Genomic DNA, 15,687 nt, shown 5'->3' with positions numbered 1-15,687 from the left:
TTCCTACGGATCCTCCAGGACTGTCAAATTATGGGTCCGAGTCTATTTACACAAAACATTGACCGAAGTCAAATTAATTTATTTTATAGTCAAAATTTATCATTTTCATAGATTTTTACATATAAGCTTTCCGGCTACGCGCGCGGACTGCGCACGCAAATTGAGGTGATGCTAAAAGAGGTTTTTAGGGCCTCGAAATGCAGAATTCAATTTAAAAATAAGTGATGACCTTTTGGGCCATCACACTTTTCAATTTATAGACCTTTTTTTCTTGGCCTTTAACGATGAAGCCTACAAGTTGTTCAATGTAGATTTCGCCGTTTAGTTCTCCATTGAGAAAATCTGTCTTCACTTCCATTTGATCTAATTCCAAATCCAACGTGCAACAATAGCCAAAAGCAAGCGAATTGAGGTAAACTTCACAACTGGTGAAAATGATTCCTAATAATCTATTCCAGCTTCTTGAGAAAAGCCTTTTGCCACCAATCGTGCCTTGTATCTTTCTATTGACCCATCCGCTTTGCGTTTAACTTTGAGAACCCATTTGTTCCCAATGGATCTATGCCCAGACAGAAGGTCAACTAGATCCCAGACTTTGTTAATTTTTATAGATTTTAATTCTTCTTTCATTGCTTTCATCCACTCATTTTTTCCAGGGCTCGATAAAGCCTCAGTCACAGACTTTGGCTCATCCATTTCTGTGGGAGATACCAAGAAAATATAATCTTCAATCTCATAAGTACATTTGGATATATTTTTCCTGGCACTCTTTCGTAGTTGAAATTCAGGTTCGTCAGAAGGATTTTGGGATTGAGAGTTCCCATTCCCACTCGGATTAAGAATAAGATCTTGATCAATTTGATTATCAACCGTGTCAGAGGACATTGGCTGGAGTTCAACATTTCATAAAGAGGCTCTCCATTCTTTACCTCGCCCTTCTTTGGAAAATTATTTTCCAGAAATGCGACATCTCGTGATTCAATATTAGTAACACTTTCATCCTCTAACTCAACAATGAACACAAATCCTTTGGAGTGTTCTGAATATCTTATAAAGATACATTTCTTGCCTTTTGGACCTAATTTACCAAACTTGCTAAACAAATCTTTTACATATGCAGCACAACCCCAAGGTCATAAATCCTTTAAGTTTGGTTTATGACCAGTCCATAGCTCATAAGGAGTGAAAAAGCTGATTTAGAAGGCACTTTACTCAATATGTAGGTTGCAGTCAATTCCCAAAAGGAGATAGGTAATTTGCATGCGCCACCATGGACCTTATCATGTCCAGTAGTGTTATATTCCTCCTTTCTGCTACTCCATTTTGTTGAGGTGTGTAAGGAATAGTTAACTATCTGGTGATGACCTTTTCATTACACAATTCTTCAAATTCTTTTTATAGATATTTACGCCTCTATCGGTTCTTAAAGTTTTAATCCTTTTGTCTAATTGATTCTCAACTTCATTCAAATATTTCTTAAAGCATTCAAGTGCTTCAGATTTATAAGAAATCAAATAGACATAAACAAAGCGTGTGAAATCATTAATGAACGTGATAAAATATAAAGCACCAGACCTAGCCCTCACATTCATTGGACCACTGATATCAGAATGGATTAATTGCAATGGAAAATCAGCTCTCTTAGCCTTTCCAAATGGTTTACATGTAATCTTTCCGGCAAGACAATTTTCACAAGTTGGCATTTCAATTTTAGAGAAAGAACCTAAATGTCCTTCCTTAGCCAATCTATTCATTCGATCCTACCCTATCTGACCTAGTCTTGCATGCCATGTAATAACATCAACATCATTGTTACTAGAATAACATGCCATAATACAACAGTCAACATAATAGTTATACATAGAAGAATTACAATCTAACACAATAAAACCATCATAATAATGTCCAAAACCATAAAAAATATTGTCTTGAGTAATTATAAGACCATTGCAACTAAAGTTCAAATTGAAATCCAAATCTAGAAGAACTAACACAGAGACTAAGTTTCGTCGAATCGCTGGAACATATAGGACATCATGCAACATCAAAGATCAGCCACCACACAGGTCCATTCTGCAAGTGCTATCCCTTTGACTTCAAGCTTTGCATTATTTCCCACATATACATGCTTTGATCTAGGTGGAACTCGATGAAACTCTATAAGTGCCTCTCTATCACGACTCATATAGTCGGTGGCCCTAGATCTATAATCACACAAAATAAGATTCAGTTAGTAAAACTGTGACGACCTGGCCGGTCGTCTTAAGAATTAATGCCCCGATCCCCTATTAACTACTTTCTCCAAGTTTATTTCTGCTATTTTGATTTGCTGGAATGTTCGATTTTGAGTTTTGGAGAGTTTTGGGACACTTAGTCCCTAAATGAGAGTGAGATTTTGAGTTTCGAAGAGTTTTGGGACACTTGAATTTTTGAAGTTTTCGATCCGATAGTGAGATTTTGATTTGAGGGTCAGAATGGAATTCCGGAAGTTGGAGTGACTCCGTAGTGTTGAATGTGATGTGTGTGCAAAATTTCAGGTCATTAGGACGATGTTTGATAGACTTTTTGATCGAAAGCGTATTTTTGAGAATTTTGGACTTAAATCCATGGTTAATTCGAGGTTTTGACGTTGTTTTAAGTGTTTTAAGGATTGGTAAAAGTTTGGGTAGTATTGTTTGACTTGTTGGTGCCTTTGGTTGAGATCCCAGGGGCCTCGGGATAAATTCGGATGGTTGACAGAAGGATTTTTGGAGTTAGAGTTGCAGCTGAAGCTGCTAGTTCTGTCATAACCGCACCTGTGGTTTGGGTTCCGTAGGTGCGGTACCGCAGAAGCGACTCAGTGGCTGCAGAAAAGAAATTAGGGAATTTCTTTAGGAACCGCAGAAGCGGTGGTAATTCTTCAAGAGCGGTACCGCATCTGCGGATTGGGAGTCGCAGATGCGGAAGCTGGACCTTAAGTGAGAAGTCGCAGATGTGACCTTTGGTCCACAAAAGAGGGACCGCAAAAGCGGTCCCTTGATCGCAGATGCGGAAGCTGCTGGACAGAAATATGAAATTTCGAGGGTTTAGTTTCAAAAGTTGGAAATTCGATTGGAGCTCGGGAGAGGGCGATTTTGAGAGAAAATTAAAGAGGAGATCATTGGGTAACGATTCTTTAACCCTTTCTAGTTATATTCCATCAATCTATAGTTAGTTTCATCATTTAGTTTCGGATTAGAGATGAAAATTGGACAAAAGTTGGAAGAAGGTTCTTAGACTTAGAATTCGACTTCTGATTGGGAATTTGACCTTATATTTGGATAATTTTGGTATGCATGAATTCGGGAGAGTGTGAGGATTCTTAAAATATAAATTTTACCTGATTCTGAGACGTGGGCCCGAGGGGAGTTTTGGTCATTTTACCTAATTTTGCATATTAGCTTAGAATTTCTTTGTAGAATCAGTTACTTGAAGTGTTATTTACATTATACAATTGAATTGAATAGATTTGGGCCATTTGGAGTCAAGTACTCGTGGCAAGAGCGTGGTTTCGGGTTGATTTTGAGCCAATTCGAGGTAAGTGGGTTGTCTAACCTTATGTGGGGGACCTTCCTTTTAGGATTGATATATTTGGTAATTGAAATGCCTTGTACGTGAGGTGACGAGTGTGTACTTGTGCTAATTGTTGGAAATTCGGTTTTCATTAAATAATCACTAGTATGTTTCCTTTCCTATTTTTCTTATTACTTGAACTATTAAGCCTGCTGTTAGCTTAGGAAATCATGTCTAAGTGTCTTAATTGCTTTATTTGCTCAATCTGCCTTACTTGAATTCTGTGCAGAATACTAGTCTAGAATCACTTGTTGCCTTAATATGAGATTTTGCCATTTCTGTATATTTTCCTATTTCTGCTGTGTAATTATTTTGGGACTACGGATGTGGGATTCCGGTAGCTCCCCCCTTGCCTGTTTATTTGGGACTACGGATGTGAGATTTCGGTAGATCCCCCTTGTCTGTTTATTTGGGACTACAAATGTGGGATTCCGGTAGATCCCCTACAAAGTTATATGGAATTACGGGACTGCACCCGGTAGTTTTCCCCATTATTGGGTATTTACATTTGGGGACTACGGAACGGGATTCTGGTAGATCCTCGATGCATTATGAGTTGGATTACAGGATGACACCTGGGAGATCCACTAGATATTTACATTTGGGGGCTACAGAATGGTATCCTGGCAGATCCCCCGATTGCTATCTCTGTGTTGAGCTGTGTTCCCTCGGTGGGTATTTTTGCCTCTGTTCTAGTTGTTGTTGCTCTTTCTATTCTATGTTATTTCTTACTGTTGCACTTAATTATACTGTCTTGTTCTACACTGTTATACTTTGTATTTTATTTGGCCTCAGTAGGGCCCTGACCTTCCTCGTACCTACCTGACCGTGGTTAGGCTTGAAACTTACTGAGTACCGCTGTGCTGTACTCATGCTCCTTCTACGCATGTTTTTCATGTGCAAATCCAGGTACTTTCACTCTGTCTTATCATCCTTGAGGTGAGGCGCTTCTATAGAGACTTCGAGGTATATCTGCCGCGTCCGCAGACCCAGGAGTCCCTTTCTATATTTCTATAATAGTATAGCCCTTCAGTACTTCCCGTTTGTTAGACATTTCCGGAGTTAGAGCTTCTTATGTATCTCTTAGTTTGTGATTCATGGGTTTCCGGGTCTTGGAAGTATGTATTGGTTTGAGAGTTAAATATTGTGTATGCCGAGCAACACTTTTAAACACTGTATTAGCATTCTTCATTCTGTTTTAACTTGTTTTTTTATTCCACACTTGGTTTATCTTCCGTAATTTAGGCTTACCTAGTCATAGAGGACTAGGTGCCGTCACGATGGCTCATGGAGGTCGGACCGGGGTCGTGACAAGTTGGTATCAGTGCTCTAGGTTCATAGGAGTCATGGATCACAAGCCAATTTAGAGAGTCTCGCTGATCGGTACGGAGACGTCTGTACTTATCTATGAGAGGCTATGTAACTGTTTGGAAAATTCCACTTCATTTGATTTACTTGTCATGTGATATTTTGAGATCACAATTCTTAACCTTTGTCTTCCATTCTCTCATAGATGGTGAGGACACGTGCTACCAGAGATGATCAGACACCCGCGCCCCCTGAGAGAGCCGTCGGAGGTTGGGGCCGAGGTAGAGGATGAGGACGCGCACATGGTACAGCTAGAGCACTTGCGGGAGCTACCATCGAGGAGCCACTAGCAGTTCCAACAAGAGTTCAGGCACCGTATGTGCCTACTGCTACTACTACTCCAGCATTTCAGGAGACATTAACGCAGTTCCTGAGCATGTTTGGTACATTAGTTCAGGCGGGGTTGATTCAGGTTGTACCAACTACTTCACAGATCGGGGAAGGGACCAGACTTCTACCACCCCCACTCCAGAGCAGCGAGTTCTCATTAGTCGAGTTCCAGATGTCATAGCGACACAGCTGGTGGTCCCAGTTTAGCAGGTGGTGAGAACCTCTTGCCGAGTAGAGGACAGGTGGGTCCAAGAGAGAGAGGACATACGAGGTCAGGAGAGAGAGAGTATAGGGAAGTAGGGTGACCTTGTACACTGGAAAGATCCACTGGTCCTTATTTTGGAGGAAGAGTACGACATGGTAAAGGTTTTGTGGGTCAGCCAACTCAATTTGCATCTCAGATTTCACACAGTATTTCAGGTGTTCAAGGGTCTTGGAGTACCCGTACCGCGCAGTTTCCACTACCACATCAGCCGCGAGGTTGCTTTGAGTGTGGTGACATATGCCATGTGGTAAGGTATTGCCCTAGACTTGGGAGGAGTGCACCTCCACAAACTTCTCAGCCACAGCGTGCCCCCAGAGTTCTCAGGATATGGTTACAGCTCTAGTTGCTACCCCACCTGCTCAGCCAGTTGGAGGTAGAGGTCGCCCTAGAGGGGGAGGCCAGGCCCAATACTTTGCCCTTCCTGCCCGTACCAAGACTATTGCCTTCGATTCTGTCATCACAAGTTTTATACTAGTTTTTTTATAGAGATGCATCGGTTCTATTCAATCCAGGCTCCACTTATTCTTATGTATCTTCTTATTTATCACCGTATTTGGGTGTATCTCGGGATTCTTTGAGTTCTCCTGTTTATGTTTCTACTATTGTGGGAGATTTTCTTGTTGTGGACCACGTTTATGGGGCGTGTTTGGTTGCTCTTAGTGGTTTTGAGACCAGAGCCGATTTATTGTTGCTCAACATGGTAGATTTTGATATTATCTTGGGCATAGACTGGTTGTCGCCCCATTATGATATTCTTGATTGTCATGCCAAAATCGTGACGCTGGCTATGCCAGGTGTACCGCGTGTTGAGTGGAGGGGTACTTTAGATCATACTCCCAGTAGAGTTATTTCTTTTCTTAAAGCTCAGCGTATGGTTGAGAAAGGGTGTGACACATATTTAGCTTATGTGAGAGATGTCAGTGTTTGAACCCCTTCAGTTGATTCAGTCCCAGTAGTACGAGATTTTTTCCAATGTGTTTCTAGCTGATCTTACAGGCATGCCGCCTGATAGAGATATCGATTTTGGCATTGATCTATTGCTAGGCACTTAGCCCATTTCTATTCCTCTGTATCGTATGACTCCTCCTGAGTTGAAGGAGTTGAAAGATCAGTTACATGAATTTCTTGATAAGGGTTTTATTCGGCCCAGTGTATCACCTTGGGGTGATCCTGTCTTGTTTGTGAAGAAAAATGATGGTTCTATGTGTATGTGTGTGGATTATCGCCAGTAACAAGGTTACAGTTAAGAACCGTTATCCTTTGCCTCATATTGATGATCTGTTTGACTAGCTTCAGGGCGCACAGGTGTTTTCTAAGATTGATTTGCGCTCAGGTTACCATCACTTGAAGATTCGGGAGCTAGATATCCCGAAGACTACTTTCAGGACTCAGTATGGTCATTACGAGTTCCTTGTTATGTCATTTGGGCTGACCAATGCCCCAGTAGCCTTTATGCATTTGATGCACAATGTGTTCCAGCTGTATCTTGACTCATTTGCCATTGTCTTTATTGATGATATTCTGGTGTATTCCCGGAGTCGGGAAGATTATGAGCAGCACCTGAGGACTATGCTTCAGACTCTAAGAGAGAAGAAGTTATATGCTAAGTTCTCGAAATGTGAGTTTTGGTTGGATTTAGTGGCAGTCTTAGGCCACGTGGTATCGAGTGAGGGTATTTAGGTGGATCCAAAAAAGATAAAAGCCGTGCAAGGTTGGCCCAAACCATCTTCAGCTACTGAGATCCGCAGTTTCCTTGGCCTGGCGGGTTACTACCGTCGTTTTGTGGAGGGGTTTTCATCGATTGCAGCCCCTATGACCAGGTTGACCCAGAAGGGTGCTCTGTTTCAATGGACAGAGGAGTGTGCGGCAAGCTTTTAGAAGCTCAAGACAGCCTTGACTACAGCCCCAATTTTGATATTGCCTATAGGTTCAGGGTCTTATACGGTCTATTGTGATGCCTTGAGGATTGGCCTCAGAGCGGTGTTGATGCAGGACGGTAGGGTGATTGCCTACGCGTCCAGATAGTTGAAGATATATGAGAAGAACTACCCTGTTCACGACCTTGAGTTAGCTACCATTGTTCACGCCCTGAAGATTTGGCGCCATTATTTATATGGGGTTCCCTGTGAGATTTATACTGACCATCGGATCTTATAGCACCTGTTCAAGCAAAATGATCTAAATTTGTGCCAGAGGAGGTGGTTAAAGTTGCTGAAGGACTATGATATCACTATTTTGTATCACCCGAGCAAGGCCAATGTGGAGGCCGATGCTTTGAGTCGCCGGGAAGAGAGTTTGGGGAGTTTGGCTTGTTTACCAGTATCGGAGAGGCCTATGGCAATAGATATTCAAGCCTTAGCTAGCCAGTTTGTGAGATTGGATCTTTTGGAGCCCAGTTGAGTTCTAGCTTGCGTGGTTTCTCGGTCTTCCTTATTTGATCATATCAGGGAACGGCAGTATGATGGCCCTCATTTGCTTGTCCTTAAGGATAGGGTTCAGCACGGTGATACCAGAGATGTGACTATTGGAGATGATGGGGTATTGAGGATGTAGGGTCGGATTTGGGTACCCAATGTTGATGGGCTTCGAGAGTTAATTCTAGAGGAGGCCCATAGCTTGCGGTATTCCATTCATTCAAGTGCCACGAAGATGTATTAGGATTTGAGGCAGCATTACTGGTGGAGACGGATGAAGAAAGATATAGTTAGATTCGTAACTCGGTGTCTCAACTGTTAGCAAGTGAAGTACGAGCACTAGAGACCGGGTGGGTTGCTTAGCAGATATAGATTCCGGAGTGGAAGTGGGAGCGGATCACCATGGACATTGTAGTTGGGCTCCCACGGACCTTGAGAAAGCTTGATGCTATTTGGGTAATTGTGGATCGACTGACCAAGTCCACTCACTTTATTCATGTGTGTACTACTTATTCCTCGGAGTGGTTGGCGGAGATTTATATCTGGGAGATTGTTCGTATACATTGTATTCTAGTTTCCATCATTTCAAATAGAGGTACGCAGTTCACATCACGGTTCTGGAGAGGCGTTCAACATGAGTTGGGTACTCGGGTAGAGTTAAGTACAACATTTCACCCTTAGACGGATGGACAGTCCGAGTGCACTATTCAGGTTTTTGAGGATATGCGCTGTGCGTGTGTGATTGAGTTTGGAAGGTCTTGGGATCAGTTATTGCCATTGGCGGAGTTTGCTTACAACAACAGCTATCAGTCCAGCATTCAGATTGCACCGTAGCTTTATATGGTAGGCAGTGTAGATCCCTGGTGGGTTGGTTTGAGCCGGGTGAGGCTAGATTATTGGGTACAAACTTAGTTCAGGATGCTTTGGAGATGTTTAAGGTGATTCAGGATAAACTCCGTACAGTCCAATCCAGATAGAAGAGTTACGCAGACCGAAAGGTTCGTGATGTTTCCTATATGGTTGGAGAGCGGGTTCTGCTTCGGGTTTCACCTATAAAGGGCGTTATGAGATTTGGGCAGAAAGGGAAGTTGAGTCTGAGGTCTATTGGTCCTTTTGAGATATTGAGACATGTTGGGGAGGTTGCTTATGAGCTTGCTTTACCTCCCGGCTTGGCTGGAGTTCATCCGGTATTTCATGTTTCGATGCTCCAAAGGTATCACGGTGACCCATCACACGTGTTGGATTTCAGTTCAGTCCAGTTGGACAAGGATCTATCTTATGTTGAGGAGCCAGTGTCAATATTGGACAGACATGTTAGGAAGCTGAGGTCAAAGAATATTGCATCGGTAAAGGTTCACTGGCAGGGTCAGCCGGTCGAGGAGGCGACCTGGGAGACCGAGCAGGATATGCGCAACCGTTACCCTCATCTTTTCACTACTTCAGGTATGTCTCTATGCTCCTTCGAGGACGAATGAATGTTTAAGTGTAGGAGGATGTGATGATATGGCCGGTCGTCTTAAGAATTAACACTCCGATCCCATATTAATTGCTTTCCCCAAATTTATTTATGCTATTTTGATTTGCTGGAATGTTCGGTTTTCAGTTTCGGAGAGTTTTGGGACACTTAGTCCCTAAATGAGAGCTTAAGTGTGGGAAAGTTGGCCATAGTAGGAACAGTGTGAAGATGGCCTCGAAATGGAAATCTGATGGTTCCTTTAGCTCCGTTGGGTGATTTCGGGTTTAGGAGCGTGTTCATATTGTGTTTTGGAGGTCCGTAGCTAATTTAGGCTTGAAATGCCGAAAGTTGAATTTTTGAAGTTTCCGGTCCGATAGTGAGATTTTGATCCGAGGGTTGGAATGGAATTCTAGAAGTTGGAGTGGTTCCGTAGTGTTGAATGTGACGTGTGTGCAAAATTTCAGGTCATTCGGACGATGTTTGATAGACTTTTTGATCGAAAGCGTATTTTTGAGAATTTTGGAGTTCTTTAGCTTAAATCCATGGTTAATTCAAGGTTTCGACATTGTTTTAAGTGTTTTAAGGTTTGATATAAGTTTGGGTAGTGGTTTCTGACTTGTTGGTGCCTTTGGTTGAGGTCCCGGGGGCCTCAGGATGAATTCGGGTGGTTGACGGAAGGATTTTTGGAGTTAGAGTTACAGGTGAAGCTGTTGGTTCTGTCATAACTGCACCTGTGGTTTGGGTTCTGCAGGTGCGGCGCCGCAAAAGCGGAATTGGGGAATTTCTTCAGGAACTGCAGAAGCGGTGGTAATTCTGCAGGAGCGGTAGTGCATCTGCGGATTGGGAGTCGCAAATGTGGAAGCTAGCCCTTAAGTGAGAAGTCGCAGATGCGACCTTTGGTCCGCAAAAGTGGGACCGCAGATGCGGTCCCTTGACTGCAGATGCGGAAGCAGCTGGGAAGAAATATGAAATTTCGAGGGCTAGTTTCAAAAGTTGAAAATTCGATTTGGAGCTCGGGAAAGGGCGATTTTGAGAGGAAATTGAAAAGGAGATCATTGGGTAATGATTCTTTAACCCTTTCTAGTTATATTCCATCAATCTATAGTTAGTTTCATCATTTAATTTCGGATTGGAGAGGAAAATTGGGGAAAAGTTGGAAGAAAGTTCTTAGACTTAGAATTCGACGTTTGATTGTGAATTTGACCTTAGATTTGGATAATTTTGGTATGCATGAACTCGGGAGAGTGTGAGGATTCTGAAAATTTAAATTTTACCCGATTCCGAGACGTAGGCCCGAGGGACATTTTGGTCATTTTATCTAATTTCACGTATTAGCTTAGAATTACTTTGTAGAATCAGTTACTTGAAGTGTTATTTACAGTATGCAATTGAATTGAATAGATTTGGGCCATTTGGAGTCAAGTACTCGTGGCAAGAGCGTGGTTTCGGGTTGATTTTGAGCCAATTCGAGGTAGGTGGCTTGTCTAACCTTGTGTGGGAGACCTTCCCCTTAGGATTAGTATATTTGATAATTGAAATGCCTTGTACGTGAGGTGACGAGTGCGTACTTGTGCTAATTGTTGGAAATCCGATTTTCATTAAGTAATCACTAGTATGTTTCCTTTCCTATTTTTTTATTACTTGCACTATTAAGCCTGTTGTTAGCTTAGGAAAGCATGTCTAAGTGACTTAATTGCTTTATTTGCTCAATCTGCCTTACCTGAATTCTGTGCAGCATGCTAGGCTAGAATCACTTGTTGCCTTAATATGAGATTTTGCCATTTTTGTATATTTTCCTGTTGCTGCTGTGTAATTATTTTGGGACTACGGATGTGGGATTCCGGTAGCTCCCCCCTTGCCTATTTATTTGGGACTACGGATGTGGGATTCCGGTAGATCCCCTGCCCAGTTATATGGAATTACGGGACTGCACCCAGTAGATTCTCCTAGTACTGGGTATTTACATTTGGGGACTACGGAACGGGATTCCGGTAGATCCCCGACGCATTATGAGTTGGACTATGGGACGACACCCTGGAGATCCACTAGATATTTACATTTGGGGGCTACAAGACGGTATCCTGGTAGATCCCCTGGTTGCTATCTCTGTGTTGAGCTGTGTTCCCTCAGTGAGTATTTTTGCCTCTGTTCTAGTTGTTGTTGCTCTTTCTATTCTATGTTATTTCTTACTGTTGCATTTAATTATATTGTCTTGTTCTACACTGTTATACTTTGTATTTTTTTAGACCTCAGTAGGGCCCTGACCTACCTCGTCACTACCCGACCGAGGTTAGGCTTGGCACTTACCGAGTACTGCTGTGGTGTACTCATGCCCCTTTTGCGTATATTTTTCATGTGCAGATCCAGGTACTTTCACTTTGTCTTATCATCATTGAGGCGAGGCTCTTCTGTAGAGACTTCGAGGTATATCTGCCGCGTCCGCAGACCCAGGAGTCCCTTTCTATCTTTCTGTAATAGTATATCCCTTCAGTACTTCCCTTTTGTTAGACATTTCTGGAGTTAGAGATTCTTATGTAACTCCTAGCTTGTGATTCATGGGTTTCCAGGTCTTGGAAGTATGTCTTAGTTTGAGAGTTAAATATTGTGTATGTCGAGCGGCACTTTTAAACACTGTTTTAGCATTCTTCATTCTGTTTTAACTTGTTTTTTTATTCCGCACTTAGTTTATCTTCCGCAATTTAGGCTTACCTAGTCGTAGAGGACTAGGTGCCGTTATGATGGTTCATGGAGGGCGAACCGGGGTCGTGACAAAAACAATGCTAGAAACATATATAGCACTTAGAGATGCACTCACGAGCAAAATGCCTTGGAACTTGGCAATTGTAGCACTTCATCTTGCTCTTGTCTTTCTTCTTGTAGAACCTTTTTTGTTCTTGGAATTTGGCTTGTTTCTTTTCTTGGAGGATCCATCTCCGGTCTCCTTACCTTTTCTGTTATTTTTCCAGTTTCTCTTGCGCTTGAAGCTTGATCTATTTGTACCACTTGATTTTGCCACAAAGGCACTAGGTACAGCTTTAGTAGTACCAATCCGCTCATCTTCAAGCTCCACATGACGGGCAACATTAGAAAAAGTGTTAATGCTATCATTATGGGTCAAATGAACCTTCAGATGTTCCCAATTATTGGGAAAAGACCAAATCACTGCCTGAATCTGCTGCTCATCAGAGATAACATGGCCAACACTTTTGAGTTGAGAAATTATATTTGACATCACCCTTACATGTTGCTTGATACTGTGATCATGACGCTTTTTGTACGTGTCAAACTTGACTGTCACCTGTCGAAGGCGAGTCACAGTTGTACCCCCATATGCCTCTCTTAAATGTGGCCACATGGCTTGAGTAGTAGGATATTGCTCACATTCGTAGATGAGAGTATCAACAACTGAACTTACAATAATTCTACGTGCAGTGGAGTTTTTCTTTTTCCAAATATTTTAAGTTTCTAGATCCCTCCTGTGTTGGGCAGTGTTACCCTCATATGGGTGACTTATAGCATAGTTGACTTTTAAGAGCATCTTTTTCTTCGAGTACATATCACATCTTACAACTCTAGATGTCATAATTTTCACCATTCAGTTTGTCACCATTGTTCAAGTCAACAATGATACTTTTCGATGCCATGTCTGTTATTATAAGCAATATTACAAGTTTAACTCATCAATATATACTTCAGTCAGTTTATGCATGTGATTACACCCTCAAGTAAATTAATTATAATATTAATTTTACATTTAGTACAGAATCGAAAGGTCACTACGTTTCCATTCATCATCTATATCTAAATATTTTAATTAATATTAAAATTACTTCTTAGTGTGTAATTTATTTCAAATCTCAATCCATTATAAATAAAATAATAAATAATATATGTAATTGGTGAGACAAACAACATAATTTAAATTTCCCCAGGCTTTGTTACTCCACAGGCTATCATAAGCGATGAAGGGTCGCATTTTTGCAACAAAGCTTTCGACACCTTACTCACCAAGTATGGTGTCACTTATAAAGTCACGACTCCCGATCATCCACAAGCAAGTGGTCAAGTGAAAGTCTCCAACCGGGAGATAAAGAGTATTTTGTCCAAAACAGTGAATGCTAACCGGACGGATTGGTCCAAGAAACTTGATGATGCTTTATGGCTTATAGAACGACATACCAAACACCTATCGGAATGTCTCCATACCGCTTGGTGTTTGGAAAAGCTTGTCATCTTTTGGTGGAACTTGAGCTCAAAGCCATGTGGCCTTCAAAGAAGTTGAATCTTGAGTGGGATGTCGCCGCCAGCTTAAGGGTGGCACATTTGAACGAGTTGGATGAATTCTGGTACCATGCATACACAAGTTCATCCTTATACAATGAGAAGATGAAATATCTTCATGACAAGTACATTTGGAACAAAGAGTTTAAAAAGGGTGATCTTGGGTTGTTGTTCAATTCACGGTTGCGGATGTTTCCTGGAAAGATAAAGCCTAAATGGAGTGGCCCGTTTGAGGTTGTGGGTGTGACACCCTTTGGTGCATTGGACTTGAAGAATAAAAATGATGAGGTATTTAGAGTAAATGGTCACTGGGTGAAGTATTATCTGGGAGGAGTTGGTAATGGCCACGTTGTGGCGATAATTCATTTCAAGTGATGGTAATCTGCATCGTGCCGCGACGTTAAATCAAGCGCTTCTTGGGAGGCAACCCATGTTTCTTTTTCTTTTTCTATTCTTCTTCTTTATATAGGTCTTATTTTATGCTAACTGGATTTGAAGTGTGTCGCAGGAATGAGTGCGCTTTACAAGAACTATGCTAAGAAACATTGGCTAAGTATGGAAAACGTGCGGATCACACATGTATTATGCGGACCGCATAATTTTGAATTCTACAGTAGAAGGCCATTGTGGCTTCACAATTCTTATGAGGACCGCACAAATTGAGATGAAAAAATGCACGCTCTCTGAAGTTTATTTGTCAGAGAAATAGCCAAAGTGCGACCGCACAGAAAAATATACGGTTCGCACCAAAATCTGCAGTCACATAGGAAAATCTATGGTCCGCACCAAAATCTGCAGCCGCACAGCTAATTTTGCAGACCGCAGATCAACAAAGGAATTGGAACACCAGGTAAGAGAGTGCAAACCGCAGAAGGAATTCTGCGGCCGCACTCATCTCTTGATTCCTTAGCCAGACCCACTGTGTATAAATAGTAACCCTAAGGCTACTGTTGAAACTTTCCATTCTCTAAGAAATCAAAAAGGGCTAAAATTTTGCACACATCTGATTCAATCATCTACCACCTAATTATGCATCTGTGATCATTCTTTAGCACCACTTCATCACTGGTATGTTCAAATCATTTCTAAGATTCTTCAATTTTCTTAGTTTAATTTATAATTTGTTAGTTATTGTAGACTATTTGTTAATTTCTTATCCATGTAGGCTTTAAATTATGTTGGGTTAACTCTTACTTGCTTTTTTGGGAGTGGGTAGTTTGATTATCATGTTTAATTGCTATCACCATCCAATTTGTGCATAAATCGAAAACCTAAAGGACTCTGCCCAACTGAATTTTGAAATGTGTTACCGCAAAAAAAATTATGCGGTCCGCAGAATTATAGATTAGTGCAGTTGGTTAGGAAAAATTGTGCGGACGCAGAAATTCAACCGCGGCCGCAAAAAAGTGTGCGTGGCCATAGATCAGGCCAATCTCTGTCATTAGAGAGGTGGCACTTTTAAAAGTCTAATGTGAGGACCACACTTCAATTCTGTGGTCACACTCAAAATTGTGCGAGCCGCAGTTTCATCTCTGCGGCTGCACTTTCAAATTGTGCAGTCCGCACAACCCAACCTGCAGCCACACTTGCAATTGTGCGAACCACACTTCCCCACCCTGCAACATGTTTTTTTTTGAATTGTTCTGTGAACGTTTGTCTATTTGCACTTGAACTAGAACCGACTCCTGCTGCTATTTGTTACAAAATATGGTTAGATCACGAGGTCGTGGTAATACATTAAAGGGGAGGGGTAAATCTTCCAGAGGCCAAGGCAAGAGTTCCTTACCCCTCGTACCTCAAATAGCTATATCTAAAAAGGCGACAACCGACCGAGGTAGAGATGCAGAGCCCGCTGAATCAAGTTCTTATGTCCCGTGTAGGGAAGCATCAGAGGGCGACTCGATGCAAGAGCAGCCTGCTGTTCAATCACAACCACAATAGCTTCCGGGAAGATATCAGCTCTGAGGCGAGCCTTCCACCTC

At 41.8% G+C, this 15,687-nt stretch overlaps 1 protein-coding gene across 1 annotated transcript; it reads left to right on the top strand.

Annotated features, from left to right (window-relative positions):
* Nucleotides 1–13,618: 13,618 nt before the first annotated feature.
* Nucleotides 13,619–14,080, top strand: LOC104230813 (uncharacterized). The gene has a single exon (XM_009783702.1). The coding sequence runs from the start codon at nucleotides 13,619–13,621 to the stop codon at nucleotides 14,078–14,080; it is 462 nt and encodes a 153-aa protein (XP_009782004.1).
* The last annotated feature ends 1,607 nt before the right edge of the window (nucleotides 14,081–15,687 follow it).

This window comes from Nicotiana sylvestris, chromosome 6 (genome assembly GCF_000393655.2).
Source record: "Nicotiana sylvestris chromosome 6, ASM39365v2, whole genome shotgun sequence".
Taxonomy (NCBI): domain Eukaryota; kingdom Viridiplantae; phylum Streptophyta; class Magnoliopsida; order Solanales; family Solanaceae; genus Nicotiana; species Nicotiana sylvestris.
This window is presented reverse-complemented; position numbering and strand designations above follow the sequence as displayed.

Excerpts from the sequence above, each read along its gene's own strand:
- LOC104230813 (XM_009783702.1), top strand. The coding sequence starts at position 13,619 with ATGTCTCCATACCGCTTGGTGTTTGGAAAAGCTTGTCATCTTTTGGTG.